We start from the raw sequence: 22,220 nt of genomic DNA on the forward strand, positions 1-22,220 counted from the left end.
GAGCGGTCCAGGAGCGGCTGGGTGAACGTGGGAACGCACGTCACGTCCTTCTCCTTGAACTCCAGGGGATTGTACTGCAGACCTGAGGGGAGGGCAGGGCGAGGGTTAGCGGCCGTACCTGGCTGTGGAACATGCATACGCCCAGTGCACGACACTACATACGAAGGCCTGAGCGCTGTCAGATGGGCAGCTGTTGGATCGTACATAAGGAACCCTGGGAGTCGAGCTGGAAGGCAGTCGGTCCTAAGTGGTCAGGGACACTAGGACCCAATACTAGAGATACCATCCATATTTAACACGCTACACAGGAGAATTGTATGGATACACAAACAACACAGAAACACGCACACGCACGCACATGGACACACACACACAGGCACACACAAACACACTATCACCCAGACACACAGATACATTTGATAGACTCGATTTGTTTGGAAGTCTCCGAGATGGCCGACCAGTGGAGAGAGAAGTGAGACAAATATATTTGTGTAACACTATTTTCTCTTATATTTTTTTATTGGACAACTGCTTTTGGATGTATACACTCATACCACTATACCACACACACACACACACAGATGTACAAACACACACACACACACACACACACACACACACACAGACGGATGTACACACACACACACACACACACATACAGATGTACAAACACACACACACACACACACACACACACACACACACACACACACACACACAGACGGATGTACACACACACACACACACACACACACACACACACAGATGTACACACACACACACACACACACACACACAGACGGATGTACACACACACACACACACACACACGGATGTACACACACACACACACACACACACACACATACACACACACACACACACACACACACACACACAGATGTACACACACACACACACACACACACACACACACACACACACACACACACACACACACACACACACACACACACAGATCTAGACACACACACACACACACACACACAGATACACTTGTACACACACCTGTCTTTGCGATGACGGCTGTGTTCTTGCTCTGGCCGGGTTCCTCGCTCAGACCACAGAAGTTCTCGCTGTACACGCGGAACATGTACTCGTTCCCCATGATGAGGTCAGAGGCGGTGCAGTTAGGACGTCTGTTGTGTTCATAGACAGTGTACCACTCCTGGTAGAGAGACATAGAGACACACAGGGAGAGAGAGAGAGTTAGGACGTCTGTTGTGGTCATAGTACTCCTGATAGAGAGACATAGAGACACACAGGGAGAGAGAGTTAGGACGTATTTTGTGGTCGTAGTACTCCTGGGAGAGAGACATAGAGACACACAGGGAGAGAACGAGAGTTAGGACATATTTTGAGAGAGAGTTAGGACGTTTGTTGTGGTCATAGAGAGAGTGAGAGAGTTACATAGACACAGCGCAGAGACAGTGAGAGAGAGAGAGAGAGGGAGGCATGAAGATAGAGCGGGCTAGTTGGACCAGGGCCTCCTCACCATGGTCTTCTTGTCAGCCTTCTGGATGGTGTAACCGGTGACCTCACAGTTACCGTCATCCTTCGGGGCCTCCCACTCCAGCGCCGCGTTGAAGCCCCACACCTCCGTCACCTTCACCTTGGTGGGAGGACCGGGTTTCTCTGGGGGGAGGGGGGGCAGGACACAGGTGAGGTGCTGGACCCCTCATACCCTCAAGTCAATCACTATCAGTGGTAGTTGTGTCACAGTAGTAGTAGTGGTGGTGGTGGTAGAATTAGTGGGGGGTTATGTTGAAGCCTAGAATTCAAGCATTTCAAGGTTCTTTAAGTCTACTGGTTGTTCTCTCATGTGCACATGATGCATAAATAATCTAGCAATAGTGGTGGTGGTGGCAGCATTGCAAGGATTACTCATTATTCTTCAACAACAACCAAAGCTGAAGGAGTTTAAAGGTCCCATGACAAGCCGTTTTGAAAATCTGGCTCTTCTGACATCACAGGTGGGCGTGTCCACCTAGATGTGTGCTGGATAGACCAGTCTACCAGCCTACCCAGTAGACTGTAGCCAACATTGCTCATCTATCCGTCACACATCTAGGTGGACATGCCCACCTGTGATGTCAGAAGCGGCACATTTTCAAAACGGCTTGTAATGGCTAATCACACTCACACCTGATGGTGTAATACGTCCCCTTTAAGGTCTGTGGAGAACATCAGAGTCAGAGTGTATCGTCATGGGTATGAGCTCAAGGGAACTCCGGTCACGGCGTTCGTACCGACAACCCTGATGTCGATGGTGGCGCGGTCCTCCATGTTCTCTATCTGGACCACCAGCTCGTACTTCCCCGAGTGTTCTCTCTCCGCCGAGCGGATGAACAGGATGGAGTCCACGGTGGAGTTCCTCACGCCCACCAGCTTCTCATTCACCGGCTCGCCGTCCTTGTACCATGTGACCACGGGGCGGGGCTTACCCTGTGACAGAAATCACCCGGTCAGGGAACCCTCGCCTGATCTGGTGTACCCTCAACTGGTTAACAATCACTTGGTCAGGTAACCTCACCTTGTTTACTACTTCCATAGCCTGGCCTACCCTCACCGGCATATGTAACCTGGTCACCTGGCTGCCCTCGACTGGTCAGGTAACCTGGTCTACCATCACATGGCCAGGTAATCTGGTCTACCATCACCTGAGCGTGTTCCAGTTTCAGGTTGAATGAACTGGTTTAGTGTGGTGGGATGAACTGGTTTAGTCTGTGTGGTGGATAAACCACATTTAACACTAAAACTTAAATAAGAGAGTTTGAGGAGACTGGAGCAAGAATGACAAAAGACTTTATTTTTACTTGCGAACAAGTAAGAACAAAGCCGAGTTGGTTTGACAAAGAACTCGAGAGCTGGTCACGGGCCGCTCCTTATATATCCCTTTCTGTCCATCAAGAATGTTGTTATTTATGGATCCCCTGCACACACATGTCTAACTATTCGCAATCTGTTATCTTTCTAGTTTCCCTCCTGGCCTGCATCTTGCCTCCCAGGAGTTTTTGGGAGTGGGTCAGCGACAGTTTTATGGCATCAATTGGAGTGTCCAGCTCTTCTTTGCCCCTAGGCTAACCTCAGTTCACCCTGATTCTTGACCTCTATGTCAGTGGGTCACCACAATTAAGCCAATCACCAGACTTTCTGGCACCACTCCCACAGTCAAAGAGGAGTGGTGACCTGTCTTCTTAAGCTTTTCACCACCATTGTTATATTTATATAGCATATAAGCCCAATAAAAATTATATGTTAACATAATAATGTAAGGTAAATTTTCCTCCATATCTAGTAGGATGAACTAGTTTAGTCTGATAGGATGAACTGGTTTCAAGGGGTTCATCTGACACGCATATTATTTCCAACTATTTAATGCCCTAGTTATTCACTATAAGGTGTAATATATAGTGTTCACAATCTAGGGATTAGGGAATGAGGAAACAAGAAATCAAACAAATCAAACAAGTCCACGGCTATGGTCATTAGAAGTGGATCGTAAAGGACAAAGATGATAATAATGATCGATAATGTTCATTAATAAAACACATAATTGGTTGGTTGGATAGTGATTGATGAGTAATGGTCTCACCTGGAAGGGGATGACCAGGTTGATCTTGTCTCCGACCTTCCTGATGTATTTGGTTCTGAGTTCGCGAGGGAGTCGGATCTTTGGAAGATCTGGAAGAGGGGAGGTTCTGGTTAACTGTTGCTAGGATACTGACACGCGCACTAGTGAACGTGTTTGAATGTTCTGTTCAGATCTTGCATCAGAAAATGCTAATTTATGGAATGTAATTATGTTATAGATAAGCTTAGCTCAATTATATATTTTAGATGTGTCATGGATCATGTATACTATATAATGTTTACATTATACATTATAATGTATAATAATGTAGCATATACTGTAGCATATATAATGTAATTTTACATTTATTATTGCTCTCATTGTGTATATAGACGGTTTTATTCTATTGAAAACATAGAACCCGGGACTGAACCCACGGAGACCCCAGAACCCGGGACTCAACCCACACAGGACCCTGGAACCCGGGACCGACTCTACAGAGGAACCCAGAACCAGGGACTCAACCTTCAGAGACCCCAGAAGAACCTGGGACCAAACCCACCGACGATCTCCCTGACGGTGACAGGCTGGGCGAGGGTTGCGGGGGGGCTGACGCCCGCCAAGTTCTTGGCGAAGACCCGGAAATTGATCTTCTCCCCAACAGGAAGCCCTCGCACCACGTAGCCCTGGCGTTCACACAGGTCCTTGTTGGCCACCACCCACTCAGTTTCTGGGGAGAGAGGGGAGGTCAGACACTTGTTACACACTGGTTAATGAGGAACAGTTTTCAATTAGTATGTATTTACTATCATTTAGTATGAGGACAAATAACAAATTTATGAATTTAATCATATCGTTTAGTGTTTTACTTAAGTAGTGGATGCTTTTATCCAAAGGGAGTTACAGTTATTATTTTTGTTATGGGAAGGTATCTATCTTGGATCTTGCTAGGATGGCAGGTTAGTTGTGGACATGGAACCTTTTGATGGGAGTTAAACACCCTAAGCCAAGGACTAACCTGGCCCCTCTGACAGTAAGGTTTATTAACAAATTATCTTTCATCTCATTGTTCTCTCAAGATCAGGCTCAGCTATGGTTCCACGTCGACACAATGCGATGACCACACAAACGCTTCCACGCAGTCGTGAACCTGTTTTGGTTCTGCGTCGGGTTTTAGTGAGCGGACCAATCACAGCCCTTGCTGCTGCGTCGTCTCGACGCAAGGTTCCAATTTTTGGGAGGCACACGTCAGGCCCTTGCGGTGGACAAAAGGAGGGTCCGCAAGGACGTAACGGGTCCGTAAACCCCCTTGCGTAGCGTCGACGTGGAACCATAACTAAGCCTTAACGCGACCTAGTGAACCAGGTCAGAGGTCAGATGAGACCGACCTCCTTCTTTGCAGTACTCGATGATGTAGCCGTCCAGCCCGCCCGCGCCGATCCTCTCGGGTGCCATCCACTTGAGTGTGCACGTGCCATCGGTGACGTCGTGCACCATGAGGCGCGTCGGCTCGCTGGTAGGAGCTGGTTCGTCCAAAACAACCCAGGGGTTAAAAGGTAGTGCAAACCGAGCATCACATTGCACACAGCTATTGCCGTGGTATTACTGCTTTATTTTGAATAGGAGCTGGAGGAACCCACCCAAGGGCATGAAGGGTTTGGAAGTGAGGCTGGGCTGTGACATGCCGATGCTGTTGATCGCAAATACCCTCATCTCGTAGTACACTCCCTCAATCATCCTCTTCGCCTCATAGGTCGTGGCCGCGTAAACGTCAAAGTTCAGCTTCGTCCACCTGGTGGACCCCTTCTTCTTCCTCTCCATCAAGTAACCTGACAGAGGGTACATTTGTATAATTAATGAGAGTGTGAGGGAGACTGATAGACTGACGGACAGAGGAGGCTGCATTGTAGACTAGTGACTCCTACCTTTGAGTGGCGCTCCGCCGTCAAACACAGGAGGTTCCCAGGCCATAGTGGAGCAGTCCTCTCCCACCGACAGGCACTTCACGTTTTCAGGAGGGTCAGGTACGTCTGGACACCACGAGTTATAAATATGTAGGTAATTTTATTAATATACATGTCATGTTCGCAGAGATGGAACTTCACCCACCTACGATCTTGACGAACAGCATGGCTTTGTCCTCTCCGGCGGGGTTTGTCACACAGATAGTGTAGTTCCCCTCATCCTCTCTCTCTGCCCCCTCAATCACAAAGCTGCTCAGGGTCTTCCGGTTATCAACACGGACACGCCCCTCCGTCGCTGTGATTTGCTGGCATAGAGGGAACATCCTGAGTGAGTTGGATGAACCCGGTCACATCTGGTGCTCTCTGGTTAGAGACCTTAAGTTGCATTCACAAGCACACCGTTTAGTTGATTTTTTGGTTGAACCCTGGTACGGTTCAACCTCTGGTGTGGTTCGGCTGGGCGCTTCGGAACGCCGCAGTCAAACACAATCCGACCCAATGCAGGAACTAAACTAAAACCCAATGAATTATGGGCTATGTACGCTCCATGTTTGACATCTTGGCCTTATCTGGGCCACAGAGTGATCTGCTGAACAAAGTCCATAATGATAAGGTCCCCAAACTCATTAGTTGTCTCGCATTAGTACCTTTAGAACCGACTAGTGTAGGTACCTGTTATCCCCTGACCCAGGCAGACCAGGATATCCCAAACTAGTGTGGGTACCTTAAGACCAGGTTAGACTAGACTAGTTGGGACCTGTTCTACTTTGACCAGAATAGTGTAGGTACCTCTTCTCCTTTGGACCAGACCACAGTTGGTGCTGGTTCTCCAGTAATCTCCACGTCGAGACGAAGCTTGTTTCCTGCCACCACAATAATGGTGTTCTGGGAGACCATGTTCCCTGTGGTGTCAAGGTGAATCTTGGGGGGGTCTGAGGAAGGGTGTTGGAGACTATGAAGATTAACAAGACAGTGGACAGGTTCAAACGTCTTTTGAATTGGTGTTTAACATACCCTGTCTGGGCACGTAGTCAATCTTGATTTCTGTTTAGAGGGAAAGAGTTGTGTCAGTGGGGTCTTAGATGGAGATATTGAGGATATAATACATTCTATATTTAGTACATTATAATTATTTTGAGACAAAAAGAGACAGAGAGCGAGAGTTCATGAGCTTCTCGGGTGAAAAGGTCAGAGGTTCCTTACCGAGGAAGTTGAGTTTGGCAGACAGCGACAGAGCGTGACCGTCGGGGATAAAGGTGTAGTCTCCAGCATCTGCTGGCTTCACATTGTCGATAAGCAATTTATGGAACCTGAGAGATCACACATACAGCAGTGTTAAAATGTGCTTTGACAAGACTCCTTAGCCCAACCGGACCAGCTAGACTACTCCTAACCCCGAACTCCCAATTCTTGAGGGTTGAGGTTGGACCACAAGAATTATCTGCCATAACAATGGGGTAATGGGGACCTCTGTCTTAGCTGCTCCTGACCTCACGATGCTTGTGTTTTTCTCACCGTCCATTGTGGGTCATCTTGTGGCGTTCATCCGCCAGGACCTCTACACCGTCTTTGAACCACTTCCCGGTCACCTTGTCGTCCGAGACCTCACACTTAAACACGGCCTGATCGGTGGCCTTCACTGTGAGATCAGCAATGTCCTGCAACACCAGCAGTTCCTTCTCTGGAGAGAGAGGTGAAGGAGAAGTAAATCGTCAGGAATAGGCAATTCCTACGCATTCAACTTAATCCTTGTCCCTGTTATCAATACAGCTACAATTTATGTGGTTTATGTTTGTGCTGTTACTATTATGCTACCATTCAGAAACCCGCGTTCCAATCTATCAACGGTTGGTACCTTCCACCTCCAGCTCTCCCTTGGTGTGACCCCCGTTGGTCCAGCAGTGGTACATGCCGATGTCCTCCAGGCCGGCCTCCAGGATGGTAAGCGTGTGTTTCTTACCATCCTTCTTCATGCGGTACTTGGCTGGGTTGGTATCCTTGTGGAGCTCAATGTCCTCGAAGAACCTGTCCGTGGAGACAGTCCCATCAACACTATCCTCCCCCCTCTCTCACACAGGTAGTACCTCGGATCACTGACTAACCTCAACCCCAAGGTTTATCATCCTTGAGAACCCCTTAAATCCCTACCTGATCCTTCATGTCATATCTGAATGTGCTGCATTAGTCACTTAATAAAGGCATCTGCTAAAAATGTGAATGGTAAACATGAATAGAGAGCTATAAAGAACAGAAGAGCTTCCCCAAATTTAATCAGAATCTAAAGCGATAAACTAATGAAAACATGTGAATGTTTACTGACCACATGGCGTTAGCACCCTCCTCAGACACCTCCACCTCAAACTCCACCCTCTCCCCTACCACCACGTGGTAGTCATCCATCAGCTTGGTGATGGTCACTGGGGGCTCTGATGGTACAAATGAAAGATACTTCATATGCATACAATATGCAGGGGATCTCTGCCGTTCAAACTACTCAAGAGAGCCATTGGGGCGGCTTGAATATTGCTGTATAATATACTCATCTGCCATTAGTCCATCGTACCTTTGACAAACACCTCGGTGAAGCACTTGTCCTCTCCGACCACACATTCGTAGGCTGCGTCATCGGCCAGTGTCGTCCTCATGATGGTCAGTTTCCTGAGGTTTCCGATAGATTCCATGATATACCTGTGGAACAACAATATAAGCAATTTTAAATAGGGCATACTTTATCCAAGATGGGACATTTTGGAAAAACTAAAGGTGTTGTCTTAGAGTTCGAAACTAAAGCTTGGTGGTGTCTTAAACCAAAAGACATCTTCTGAACGTGCCTCTGTCAGGTCATTTGAACAGGAATGCTTAATGCCTTAAGTAGTAGCCTTATGTTCCTTGTGTGTGACTAGCTTAACATCTTGCCAAAGGACTACAGTTGAAAATTTGCCTGCTGGCTAACACTGGCACATTTACAGAAATGTAGATTAATGTGCACTGTCCTTTAAATAAATAAATTAAATGGAAATTAAATGTATTTAAAAGTATTTTAAAAGCTCATGAGCATATTGTTATGATTTGAGCACTCATTGTCATATAGATTTAGAGCTCTACTGAAAGCCCCTTAGTAGATTTATGGAGCTATGGCTTTCTATTAATACATCCCAGGATGGCAACAAGTAATTCTAGATGGTGTATGAAAGTGTACTCCAGTGAGCAGCTGAGTAAATAACGCTGAGCGCCTGACCAACTGGGTTGCCAACTCTCACGCATCTGGCGTGACACTCGCAGTTTTCAGCATCAATCTCACACTCTCACGCACACGCAAGAGATTTCATGCCAAATAGCCCATCTTTGGAAAAATAATAATAATCAACTTTTTTCCGTCCATTCACTGTTGATCACTCACTACTAGACCACAGACTATACAGGAAACATGCTTGTTAGATCTATCTATCTATCCATCTATTCGGACCTACTGCATTGACTGCAGTGCAGGCTGATCTACAACGTCCTCCGTGCACCTTTCTATGTCGCCACTCCCTTCTTTTAGTTGCGCATGAAACGTTTTGATTGAAAGATGCGCATTTGGGAAGAAGAAAATAAAGTCTTGGTTAAGGTCTGAGAGCGCAAATAAATGCCTCAAACTAGTGCTGTCATTTTAAAATAACAACGTTAGGATTGTTTTATTACTGACTAACTCCACTATTTGGTTTAATTTACTTACTCAACACTTAGCCTAAAATTACAGCCAGGGTATCAAAATGAACAAGAACATCAAATGTGCATTTTTATGTGATTCCCAACATTTGAACAAGAGAGAAAGATGGCAAAAAGATACCTCAAAGAGCTTTTCAGAGAACTTCTCTTAAATGGCATGATCCTTTCCAAAAACTCTTCCGGTCTGTCTCCCTCCCTCCTTCCATGTCTTCTGTCTCTCTGTCTCTCTGCCTCTCTGTGTGGACTGTGGACCTTGTTGAAATTCAACTAGAAATTGTTAGTTTGGTGTTACTTAGCCTATATTTTATTTATATTACAAGTGCCTTTCGAGCTGAGCACGGAAAGAACAAGTCAATATAAGCTCATTTTACTGAATCTCTTGGCTTCTATAGGCTATAATTTAATTAGGATATTGTATTTTAATTCTGATTCAACATTAATTCCATGTTGTTACTTTTCAATATCAGTCATTAGGCTAAATAAAATCACGTTTGGCAATGAGTGGGGTCCAAGTAACCTATTCTCGCAATATAGACCCTAAAGGTTTTCTCATGGTTTGACAGCCCTCCTCAAAACAAAATTACAAGGTGTCTTAATGTAGTCTAGGCTATCAACCAATAACCAAATTACTAAACTAATTAAAGTCTGTGACACACTGTTACCTTCTGTTAAATTCCTTCTTTCTGGGTCAGACTGGGAATAAATTCTGAGGTCTTGGTTAAATACATATCTATGGCAGCAGGTATCAGTATACAGCTCCCATGTCTGTCCCATGTCTGTTCCCATGTCAATGCATGATTAAATGCATGATTAAAAAATATCTGAACACATTTTGAATGTCCTACGTCAACAACAGCCAATGGCTTTTATGTAAGCCTTTCTTCAATTTGTTTATACTAAGTAAACGAGGACTGTTTTGTAAAAGAAATTGGGTTATGGTTAACGAAAACGTTCGCCGCGCACGCGCGCTCTTCGCACACCCACTGACATTTTGCAGAGTCTCACTCCAGCCAAAGTCCCAAAGTTGGCAACCCTGCCAACTACCTTATAATAATACATACTGGTGAAAACATACTCTACAAATGTCAGTTTGCACGGTGGGCTGGATACATCTGCTTTGTTCTTACTTGGCAGACCCCTTGATCTCCTGGCCATTCTTCAACCATTTCACCTCAGTGTTGGCGTCAAACACCTCACAGGTCAGCACAATCTTCTTGCCCTTTTCCACAGAGTAGCACGACTCCATGCGCTTCAGGAAGGCTGCGGAGAGGAAAGAGGTTTGGATACTACTAGAGCTATTATCCATACAACTCTTTGTAGATATGTGGTCTAGAAGAGTATGGTCACATCTACACAACTCGATGTAGAGTCTGGACCTCCCCTAACCCCATCACCACCCTTCCCCTAACCCCATCACCACCCTTCCCCTAACCCCATCACCTCCCTTCCCCTTACCCCATCACCTCCCTAACCCCATCACCTCCCTTCCCCTTACCCCATCACCTCCCCTCACCCCCATCACCACCCCTACCCTTACCCCATCACCTCCCCTCACCCCCATCACCACCCCTACCCTTACCCCATCACCTCCCCTCACCCCCATCACCTCCCCTCCCCTTTCCCCATAACCTCCCCTCCCTGTACCTTCGCTGTGTTTGGGCTCTGCCTTCATCTTCTTCAGCCGTTTGAGCATGCCTCGGAGGTCGGTGATGCCGTACTCAAAGGCAATCTTCTCGTACTCGCTGGGGTGGGCGCTCTTCAACAGCTCCCACACGTCGATCTCGGGCTTCTCTGCCTCGGGTCTCTTCTTCCTGGGATCAGGATAATATATAATTTACAAATAATAATACTATGAAGACATATATATGTATATATATATATATATATATATATATATATATATTAGGGCTGTCAAATTAATGCGTTCATTTCGATTAATTAATCACAGAAAAAATAACACGTTAAAATAATTAACGCAGATTAATCGCGCTTCTATAGTGCCCTCTAGAGTCAAAACAAAGTATTGTATATTTTTTGCCTGAGATGCATTGCATCTTGAGTGAGATGGAAATGTTATTAATCTTAAAATCTTAAAATGCACCGTATGTTAATTAAAGACATGTTTTAAAGGTCCCATGGCATGAAAATTTCACTTTGAGGTTTTCTAACATTAAGTTGAGTTCCCCTAGCCTCCCTATGGTCCCCCAGTAGCTAAAAATTGCGTTAGGTGTAAACCGAGAAGTAGGTATCTTGCTCCGCCTTTGAAAAAAGGATCACTGAAACGCTTCGATTTGGGAGCTGGCCCCATATGACGTCACAATAACGCAAGCTTGCATAATACCGCTGCCGCGGTAGCGGGCAGCGGGCAGCGGGGCTCCAGCGGGAAACAACGGGGCTGGGCGGGCAGCCCCAGGGGTGGGCAGCGTTCAGCGGGCAGCAGAGCTGGGCGGGCAGCGGGGCTCCAGCGGGAGACAACCCCTGGCAACAGGCAGCGTTCAGCGGGCAATGGGGCTCCGACGGACAATCCTGGGCAACAATCCTTTTCTCCTCCATGTCGCGGTTCAGTCTGTACTTAATATTGACGTGGAAGTGGAAGAACCAGAGGCGTCAGAGAACCCGACGCAGTCATTTGAGATTCATAATATCATCCGGAGGCGCAAACAGCTTTTGACCATGATAATATATATTATATTATATAGATATCTAAATATAATATGATATTATTTAGATATAGAGCTCCAGGACTCCCGCCGGAGCACCCGGAGTGTTCAGTGTTCCACTATAAACACTAGCGCATGGTACCGTGGCCGCAAGCTGCTCAGGGCCACACCCCCACCCTCCACCTTGACCTGCCTCTAAAAACGGCACGTTTGTGGAGAGCTCATTGTGGGTCTTCAAGTACTGTATTAGGGGCCCACTAACACCTATATTAAAGCATCCATAAAATAGCATGCCATGGGACCTTTAAATAAAAGAGACATTTATTTATTAATCATTTGAATTAAATTATTTTTAAATACTTTCTCTGCATCATGTAAGTATGCAATTAATTTAGATTAATTAATCACAGAGCCTGTAATTAATTAGATTCATTTTTTAAATTGATTGACAGCCCTAAATATATATATCCAGAATCCAAATGATAAACCCTTGTGTATATGGGCCCTTTACAAAGTTGAACCATTGTAAGACCAGATGGACATCTGTGGACCAGGTAGACAGACGCCTGTGGCCCAGGAGATCCCCTGTGGACCAGGTACACAGACAGTGGTGGACCAGGTAGACAGATACCTGTGGACCAGGTAGACAGACAGCGGTGGACCAGGTGAAACCCTGTGTGTGTCCTTACTTCTTAGCTGCCTTCAGGAGGGCGCTGAAGTCCAGATTTCCATCATCTTCTCCGGCATCGCTATGGTCACCAGATACAGAGGCAGAGAGAGGTCAGACACAGCATGGGTGGCCCGGCGGCATGCCTTAAGTGTACTCTAAGCTCTAACTGTCTGCAAGAAGCTCTACGTGTCTGCAAGGATCTCTATGTGTCTGCAAGGATCTCTATGTGTCTGCGTCTCTGCATAGTTAACTGAAGAAGTGCTGAATGACAGAAGAGACCACATGCTCTCAAAGACCATTACCACAAAATGTCTGTCCATCAATGCACACATGTTCACACATGCGCACACGCACACGCACGCACGGGGAGGTTACTCACGCTCTCTTGAAGCTGGATAGGATATCTACATCCTCTGTCTGGTGTGCAGCTGTGAGGGGAGAGGAGGAGGTGAGAGGAGGAGAGGGGGGATAGGAAGGAGAGCAGAGAGGAGTGGTTAAGGAGGTGAGAGGAGGACGAGGGGAGCCGGTGAGAGGAGCAGGAGGAGGAGGAGGAGAGGGGGATACGAAGGAGAGGAGAGAGGGGAAGAGGAGAAGGAGGTGAGAGCAGGAGGAAAGGAGGAGGAGCAGGAGAGGGGGGATAGGAAGAAGAGCAGAGAGGGGCGGAGAAGGAGGTGAGAGGAGGAGGAGAGGAGGATGAGGAGGGATAGGAAGGAGAGGAGAGAGCAGAAGAGGAGAAGGAGAAGAGGTGTGATGGTAGTTAGAAGCAGGGTGTCTGACTCCATAGAGAGTGAGGGGGTGATGAAAGGTGAGGGGTTAAAGATGGTGAGGGGGTGACACTGGATGAAGTGTGATAGCGCTGAGGGGCGAGTGAGGTTGAGGGGTTGGAGGGTGATAGAGCTGAGGAGTGATGGAGAGGGAGAGAGGATTAGGGCAGAGAAGGGTGTCACTTACCCTCTACAGTGATCTCGAAGGAGGAGCTGTCAAACTTGTCCTTGGCGGTGACCTCACACCTGTACCCCCCTGCATCCCCCGGGACCGCCTTGATCAACTTCATCTCATAGGTGTACACCTACACACACACACACACACACACACACACACACACACACACACACACACACACACACACACACACACACATAAACACACACACGCACACATAAACACACGCACGCACGCACACACATAAACACACACACGAACCCACACACATAAACACACGCGCCCACACACAAATGCACACACATAAATAAATGCACACACATACATAAACACACACACGCACACGCACACACATAAACACACACAAACACACACACACACACACACACACACACACACACACACACACAAACAAAGGCACACACACACACAAATAGAAATGAGACAAATGTGCACGTTGAATTTCGACTGAGGCGTCTCCCTCCGCTAGCCGTCTGTCCGTCCGTGTGTATTTGTGTACCTTGGTTTCACGGTCGTACGTCTCTTTAAACTGCAGGTGTTTCCCGGCCTTGCTGCCGAGGTCCAACCACTTCCCCTTCAGCCACTTCATGGTGGGCTTCCTCGTCAGCGTGGTGGAATCCACCTTCGCCGTGAGGACCATATCCCCACCTGCCAATCACACACGGGCATTAGCATCAACCGGCCAATCACATCGCAAAGATACTCTGTCTACCTGTCCTTTGTTTGTCGGTCCGGTCTGTCTACCTGTCCTGTCCTACCTGCGACGATGACGACATTCTCTTGCGGGCGCTCGACAAAGAGCCCAGTCAACTCCGTCCCATGGCTCTCTGAGAGAGGGAGAGAGAGGGAGAGAGAGAGGGAGAGAGAGCGAGGAAGAGAGAGACTGGTTTTTGAACACAGGACAGACATAGAGGTGCCGTGAAAACACAGGAGAGACCCACAGCCCTCGGGAAGACCGCACAGTTAGAAATATCAGTATTAAGGCTTAACACATATGTAACTCAACTAGTGTCTATTTGAACACATATGTACCTTAATACATATGTAACTCAACTAGTGTCTATTTGACCACAACACATATGTACCTTAATACATATGTAACTCAACTAGTGTCTATTTGAACACATATGTACCTTAATACATATGTAACTCAACTAGTGTCTATTTGAACACAACACATATGTACCTTAATACATATGTAACTTAACAAGTATCTATACAAACACAACACATACGTACCTTAATACGTATGTACCTCAACGAGTATCTGACTCAGAGTTTGTGACTTAACACATGTGTGACTTGGCACATATGTGACTTATTAAGTAAGCTACCACACATATGTGACCTAGGGTTCAAAAACAACGTATGCGCCTCATGCGGGGCAATGTCCTCACAGTTGGGGTCCGGGGTCACTTATGGAAGTATAACAACCCATTGTTACACTGTACCATAGGTCAGAGGTCAGGAGTCAATGTTAACACAGCAGATCAAATGCGGACAGAGATGTAGTATTAAAACATGTCAGGAAGAAACCTTTCGGTGACAAAGGTTTTGTTATCAGACCGGAACATTGGATTTGAAATCACCAGGGCTACCTTGACTTAGTTACAGAACTGAACTGCAGGACTCGGTAAAAAGCAGCAGAAGATAAGAGATCTCAGAGCAGAAGACTATAGTAGGAGCGGGTGCTTCTGAGCCTGCTAGCGTGGAGGGAAAGCAGAAAGCAGTGGAGGGAAAGAAGTTCTCTGTTCTTTTCTCCTAATATTTGCCCATGGGTAAGGTGGCCCCGCCATTCAGATTGAACTGAGAGCGTTGATGTGTGACAGATTATCTCCACCACAGCTCATGTCGGACGTGCTTTCACTTTGTTGTTTCTGTCTTCCCGCCGATTGTTCACACCACACATACTGGGGATGACTTTTAGTTTGGCAACACAGAGGTATGTAGGGAGGTGTAATCGGCCCTAAGTGACGATAAGTCAGAGTGTTTATTTTTATATCCTACAATGTAGTCGCCAATATTTCAAATAAAAATGTACCCGAGTCTGTGAAGACGGTGTCTGTTTGACATATTATGTGGCGTCCGCACATAGCAGCACATAATACCGGGGGTAGACATGGGATGGTATGTTATTGACACACCAGTACACACTATTACAGACTAGTCTAAACCTGTACAGACCAGTCCAGACCATGTACCGGTCTGGCTCTTACCCTCGTCTCCAGAGTCTGTGGTGGACGAAGCAAAACAGAACTCAAAGGATGGACATATGACACACTTTTACTCTACTATGCACACATAATGTAATGCACAACTTAACTAGTAGCAGCTCAATCAACACACGGAATAATCCAAGCATATACTGCAATACACACTCAAATCCTGTACTACACACTTATGTATACGTATACTGTAAAATACATTCATACTTATGTTCAAGTATGTGCAGCCACACATACTTCGCTCAGCAGTCATGCATCGTCAACATTTAATACCTTTTCAGGTGATTTAAATGGAGGTCGCACCCTGAATTAAGAAACCCAATAGCATATACATTCAAATGGGAACGGTAGGAATCATCAATCGTAAACAAATATGTACCTAGAGGCACGCCATCCATGGAAAATATTTTTACTTTTTATTTATTTTTTAATTCATTCAAGTAACACTATGATGCATTCTGGGTGTCAACATATATAATGTATATATGAGAAGATTAATACGTAAAAAAAGGGGAAGGAATAAAACAATGCATTTTTTGAACTATTATTCCAATGACACACGGTGTCATTAATTTTGTTACAGACGAGAAAACATATTTCTTAATGGTTTTATTAATATTAACATTAATATATATATTTTATACATCTAAACACAAAGGCACATGTATTCACACATGTATGAATACATGGAAGTTAAATTCAGTCCTGAAACAAAAGTCCTCCTTACCGTCATCTGCTGGGGGCAGTTCCCCTGGAGAGAACGACAACAGTTAGCTTAGCTTAGCTCAATGCTAAGAATACTTAATCAAATACATTTAGCCCCATGTTCAGAATACCATACGTTAGGCCTGTTGCTTGGAATACTGAATAAGATACACTGTTAGCTTCTTGCTAAGAATAGCACTGCATCAGATACTGTTGATCTGAGATATACTGACTTAACTTTATTTAAAGAAGTGGAATGTTTAAAAGTAAGGAGACACGGTTCCTCTTTGATCATACACAAAAATAATTGGCACTTTGTGAAGCCAAAATATAATCCCCATGTTAACAGGTGTGAATGCAGCGAACATGTGAAATTGTCGGCACAGCTTTAAAAATTAAATGTTACTAGGGTAATGTAGAATTACCAAATTAACTAAAATACAAATAAATACATACAAATATACCAAAATATACGTATATAATGTAAAATAACGTATTTATCTATACCCACTATTTGAAGCATAAATAAAATGTAAATGTAACATTATTGAATTTTGCAGTCAAAACATTAAATTTCTTGATTGTTGTTTGTTACCGAGACATATTACATTGTACATATCATATCATATTATAATTGTAACAAACATTACACCATTTACCACTCTGGGACACACCCACTGAGCAGCAGCGCATCATATAAGGCTCTGCAGCTAAAAGTAACACAAAATGACGCCAGTAAGCAGAATAATGGAAGCCATCTCAACAGCTGAACAAACACATGAAGCATCACATGATCCACACACACATGCTCCTGTTACACGAGAGAGAGAGAGAGAGAGAGAGAGAGAGAGAGAGAGAGAGAGAGAGAGAGAGAGAGACAGAGACAGAGACAGAGACAGAGAGAGAGAGAGAGAGAGAGAGAGAATTACACTCATTCACCCGCCACACATACACACTTGCATCCACACACTAATAGAAGAGGTCACATCCCACTGTGATTGCACAAAACTGATAGGGATGATGAGGCAGCTAACCATGTGACCTGTACAGGTAACCATGTAACCTGCACAGGTAACCATGTGTCCTGTACAGGTAATCCTGTAACGATAAGCCAGTGACCATGGCCTGTACAGGTTGAAGTACAGGTAACTATTTGACAAATACCTTGACAGGAAACCACGTGACCACTACCTACCTAGATTTCCATATGATTACTACCTGTACAGGTAACCAGGTATCACCGGTACGTACATGTGACTACAGGTAACAACATAACAGTTTTCCAGGTATGTTTTCAGGTGTCCTACAAATGTTCCTCAGTCATCTAGAACTGAGACTGTAAAACAGGCCTGGAGCCTACTGTATGGGAACAATATAGTTTGTTTGGACACCTCGACATAGCACAGCCTTTAATGATGGAGTAGCTCAGAAAGTTAGGCTGTAGCAGAGGCTTTGTGAGTGCAGAAGGTTAAGTCAAGATACTTTGCATACTGTTTGTTTAGTGTGGGTTATCCGTTTTTTCGGGTTACAGAAAAACTCCTGTAGGTTAGCTTAAACTTATTTCCAAAGTGAACCTCGGCATTTGCGTTGGTTCTTTACATACTATTTGTTTAGTGTAGGTTCTCTACAGATAGTTTGATTAGTGTGGGTTCTCTACGGACTGGTTCTTTGTTTGTTTGTTTAGGTTAGCTTCTCTAAAGACTGTTTAGTGTTGTTTCTCAAAAGACTGTTTAGTGTAGTTCTCCAAAGACTCTTGAGTTTAGTTCTCTAAAGACTGTTTAATGTTGGTTCTCAAAAGACTGTTTAGTGTTGGTTCTCTAAAGACTGTTTAGTGTTGATTCTCTAAAGACTGTTTAGTGATGATTCTCTAAGGATTGTTTAGTGTAGGTTCTCTACAGCCTTTTGTTTAGTGTAGGTTTTTTTCTGCACAAATTAAGAACCTAACACTATCACCATCTTCAAGGTTAGCCGGCCCCCTTAAAGTGTCTGCCTAGTTGCAACTGTGCATAATTCTCCATGAAACTGATATCGTCACATATCTTGACACTGACCTCTGGATCAGTTAATCATACAGAATGTGGAGAAAGACATGCTGTCACCCCAGACAAGCTGTCCCAGCACATCGGCCTTAGGATGGAGAGCTCAGGGAGCGCTGCCGTTCTTATGTTGGAAAATTCTTAAATAGATTGGCGCTTCGCAGCCAAGCTCCCCAGAGAGTACCTCAGTGGAGGAGGGTGTGACTGCTTGACTGGGGTGGTGAGGAAAGGCCATGGTCGGTGTCTTATAGCCCTGCTGAAGTCCTGCCAGATGGCCCGAGATCTTCATATTACCTTTAATAGCTGTCTTGGACCCCCGGCCCGGCCCTCCACCCCTCCTCCACCACCCTGCACTCCTCTGGTATTTCACCCTTCAAATCCACATCCTTAGGAGATTTATCGGACCTATCTGATGGCCGAAATACATCTACATATAATATCAACTGTAAAAAAAATTGTCAAACTAAATTTATAGATAAGAAAAGAAAAGCCAACACTACCGGGAAATGCTAAAACAGTTTTATGTTAAAATGATAAGGACATTTAAGCACAGTCATGCAAACACTACCAGGTTACACTATCAGTGTTGTGCTAGCATTACCAGGCTATGTTAATACAGTGAAGCTATCACTACCAGGCTATGATAATGAAGCTATCACTACCAAGCTATGATAATGAAGCTATCACTACCAGGCTATGCTTACACAGCTGGGCAAAATGTGGATCCTCTAGGTCCCTACAAATGGCTTTTGGCCATTCTGTTATTGTTGAAGTGCTTCACTTTCGTCAGGTTGGGTGTCACCCTGTTGGTAATGATGATAGCACTTTAGGCAAGTCAGCTAGCATAAAACGTAAATGCGTTTTAGGAGGTATCGTCTAGTCACCGCCATTAGCCGGTTTTAGGCACACAAGTGATAACTTTGCGTGCTAAACACGATCCACTTAGTGCAGCCACAAAGCAATGAGCACATACTGTCAATACACTCCAGTCCCCGTCTCCCTGGGGGGAACGTGATCGGGTTATGGAAGGTCTATAAAAAGCTCATGCTGCTACCGACAGCACCAAACACAGCTACATTCAGTGTGTGGTGCTCCAACTGAGGAAATACAATACAATACACCACCCGTCTCACAGGAAACCACCTTGTGGCATCCATTACTGAAGGTATTTCATGCAGACAGGGCAGATTTATTGATCTAACCCTCCTGAATGCTACAGAGAGCTGCTAATATATCACAGCATTGAGCTTCAGGGTCATATCCAATGCATGTATATTATGGCTGCTGTATAAGTTAACAACCACGTAAAGTCAGTCGGTCTCACAGCCCTGTGACTTTAAATAGACCCATATCTTGGAGGCAAGATGGTGACAAATACATCTTTTATTGTTCCTCTGATGAAAGGAATTGGGGCACATGCTTTGTTTACAAGTTCTGCTGAACTGATTCTGGGCCGATGAGGCGAGACTATCAAAATATCTTGGTGGTTCAGGGGAGGGAGGGACGATTCATTTGTTCCAAGTAAGGTTCTGGGTCGATGCGATAAAAGCAGACATAGCAGTGCAACTTGTGATCTCTGAGGTAAGTGTCAAAAGAAGATGGAGTTCAGAGATAATGAATGGATTCATAACCTCACGCAATCTCAACCGTAATGACCCTTACCTTAATCCAAACACTACCCTCACAACAACTCTAACTAAAACCCAAACCCTTTAACCCAATGCTAACAAAACCCAAACACTAGGCTAACCCAACCCTAACCCCAGGCTAACCCTAACTCCTACCCAAACCCAGGACTTTCCCAACCTAACCATAACCCTGTCCCACCTCCAGTATCATCGCTGTGATGCGACCAACCCCAGATTTGGCCAATTTAACCTTAACCCCGTCACACCTCCAGTATAGTCCCTGTGATGCAACTTTACTGGACCACCCACGGACACAGCATTTATTGTCCCCAATGTGGCACTAACATTGGTGTAGACGCACATCTCGTAAGTCTGTTTGGTGCTTCAGAAATTCAGAGGTACGCAAAAAGACGTGTATGCATTCAAACACGGAATGAATGAATTTGATTGAACACAACCCTAAAGTTTTATGCACAGCAGCTGGACGACATTGAGCAAGTCCGGTGCCCACATTATTCTCTATGTAACAACCCACACAAGCTCTGTGGGTAACCACGCCAGTATTCGCCATTGTTGTATTCCCAAGCATCGCACAAGAATTTGCCTTTCTTGCGGTTTAATCAAATGATCATAGGAGGACTACCCCTAACCCAACACTTATCCCAACCTAAAACATTTGTTGATTCCAAAACAAGGTTATGTGCCTGTGCTTTACCCCAGCCCTCTAGGGTCCCCTGGGCATCCTCAACCTATAAACCAACCCATACCCCAAGAGCTGAAACCTACCCTAACCCTAAAAGGCATCCTACTGATCAACCCAACCGCTTACCCAAGTACTAGCCAAACCCTAACCCCACCCTAAGCCAAATACTTCCCAAAACAAGTATTGTGATTTGACCTTACCCACTAACCTAAACATCTGAAGCAAGAAACAAATGACGGTTATCACACCGGTCCCTGATCAGCTCTGTTATTAACAAGATGTGATATTGATGATGTGTGCGGATGACATGTGACCGTTGCATCACTCCAATTACCCCTGGGAAATCATCTCAGTCTAATCAGTGGAGGGATAGCGTTACCGCACGCTTGCTACTTTAAACATACTGCTAGAGTTTCAATGTTTTCTCGTGGCACTACATGATATCCCTGCTCCCCAGGCAAACACAAGGTCATGATGGGCCACTAGAGCCCCTCCGTCCCCTCCGATATAGGACCCTGTCCAAGATACCAACGACGAACCCACCCGCCCCTGACTAACCCTTAGACCACAGCTGCCTCTGGAACCGGACATATCCTCCCATTGAGGACTTTACCACTACCGCAATATTTCAATTCATATATTATAAAAAAATTATGAAATTAAAACAAAACAAAACACATAAAAATGCATGCAGGATTCACTGAATGACTTTCCGTCCCACGGCTTCCTTCTTCCTCACTGGGCATGTCCTGTTTTCCTTTCCTCTGTATTAACCTGGTATTAGATCTGCATTGAAGTCAGATGACTGGAGAGAATTGTAGTGTAGACGTAATCTTCTGCCCCCATGGTGCCCCACTGACCCTCTTACACACTCATCAGAACCCCTTACACCAGAGACCTCCCTGCCTCTCAGACAGGGTGAACCATGAGGCTGCAGAAGAGTGGAGGAGCAGGAGGAGCAGGAGGAGCAGGAGGAGCAGGAGGAGAAAGGTGTGTGTTCATACCTGCGTCTGCAGCCTCCGGCATGATTCTGTGGATCCAAAGGTTTTCTGCGGTGAAACAAATGAAGATGGCTGGGACCCGACCCTTTTATCCAGACCCCCTCCCCCTCTCCCTCACGCCCCTCTCCCACATGCACTCTGCACTTCAAGGAACCACCACACACACACACACGCACACAAACGCACACACAGACACACATAACACACACCGCAGGGAGTTGGGGTCACTTGAAACTTGAAAGAGAGAGAGAGAGAGAGAGAGAGAGAGAGAGAGAGAGAGAGAGAGAGAGAGAGAGAGAGAGAGAGAGAGAGAGAGAGAGAGAGAGAGAGAGAGAGAGACTCAGAGGGAGAGAGAGAAG

The 22,220-nt window shown here is 45.5% G+C and overlaps 1 protein-coding gene across 1 annotated transcript in view; it reads right to left on the reverse strand.

The window, feature by feature from the left end:
* Nucleotides 1-21,954, reverse strand: part of LOC311355658 (myosin-binding protein C, fast-type-like) — a 23,752-nt gene extending 1,798 nt beyond the window's left edge. Inside the window, exons 1-25 of the mRNA XM_084475460.1 lie at nt 21,865-21,954; nt 14,322-14,390; nt 14,063-14,211; nt 13,552-13,669; nt 12,980-13,028; nt 12,620-12,679; nt 10,915-11,081; nt 10,398-10,530; nt 8,123-8,247; nt 7,880-7,985; nt 7,415-7,584; nt 7,075-7,240; nt 6,763-6,869; nt 6,574-6,603; nt 6,349-6,491; nt 5,705-5,864; nt 5,521-5,625; nt 5,236-5,424; nt 4,984-5,118; nt 4,158-4,325; nt 3,617-3,705; nt 2,271-2,466; nt 1,517-1,656; nt 1,030-1,189; nt 1-82 (exon numbers count right to left, since the gene is read on the reverse strand). The exon at nt 1-82 is cut by the window's left edge and continues 55 nt beyond it. Coding sequence (XP_084331586.1) covers nt 1-82; nt 1,030-1,189; nt 1,517-1,656; nt 2,271-2,466; nt 3,617-3,705; nt 4,158-4,325; nt 4,984-5,118; nt 5,236-5,424; nt 5,521-5,625; nt 5,705-5,864; nt 6,349-6,491; nt 6,574-6,603; nt 6,763-6,869; nt 7,075-7,240; nt 7,415-7,584; nt 7,880-7,985; nt 8,123-8,247; nt 10,398-10,530; nt 10,915-11,081; nt 12,620-12,679; nt 12,980-13,028; nt 13,552-13,669; nt 14,063-14,211; nt 14,322-14,390; nt 21,865-21,886 — 3,038 coding nt within the window. The 5' untranslated portion in view covers nt 21,887-21,954. The remainder of the gene's footprint in view (nt 83-1,029; nt 1,190-1,516; nt 1,657-2,270; nt 2,467-3,616; nt 3,706-4,157; nt 4,326-4,983; nt 5,119-5,235; nt 5,425-5,520; nt 5,626-5,704; nt 5,865-6,348; nt 6,492-6,573; nt 6,604-6,762; nt 6,870-7,074; nt 7,241-7,414; nt 7,585-7,879; nt 7,986-8,122; nt 8,248-10,397; nt 10,531-10,914; nt 11,082-12,619; nt 12,680-12,979; nt 13,029-13,551; nt 13,670-14,062; nt 14,212-14,321; nt 14,391-21,864) is intronic.
* Between the last annotated feature and the right edge of the window lie 266 nt (nt 21,955-22,220).

Source organism: Micromesistius poutassou, assembly GCF_964030765.1.
Source record: "Micromesistius poutassou genome assembly, chromosome: 11".
NCBI classification, from domain to species: Eukaryota; Metazoa; Chordata; class Actinopteri; order Gadiformes; family Gadidae; genus Micromesistius; species Micromesistius poutassou.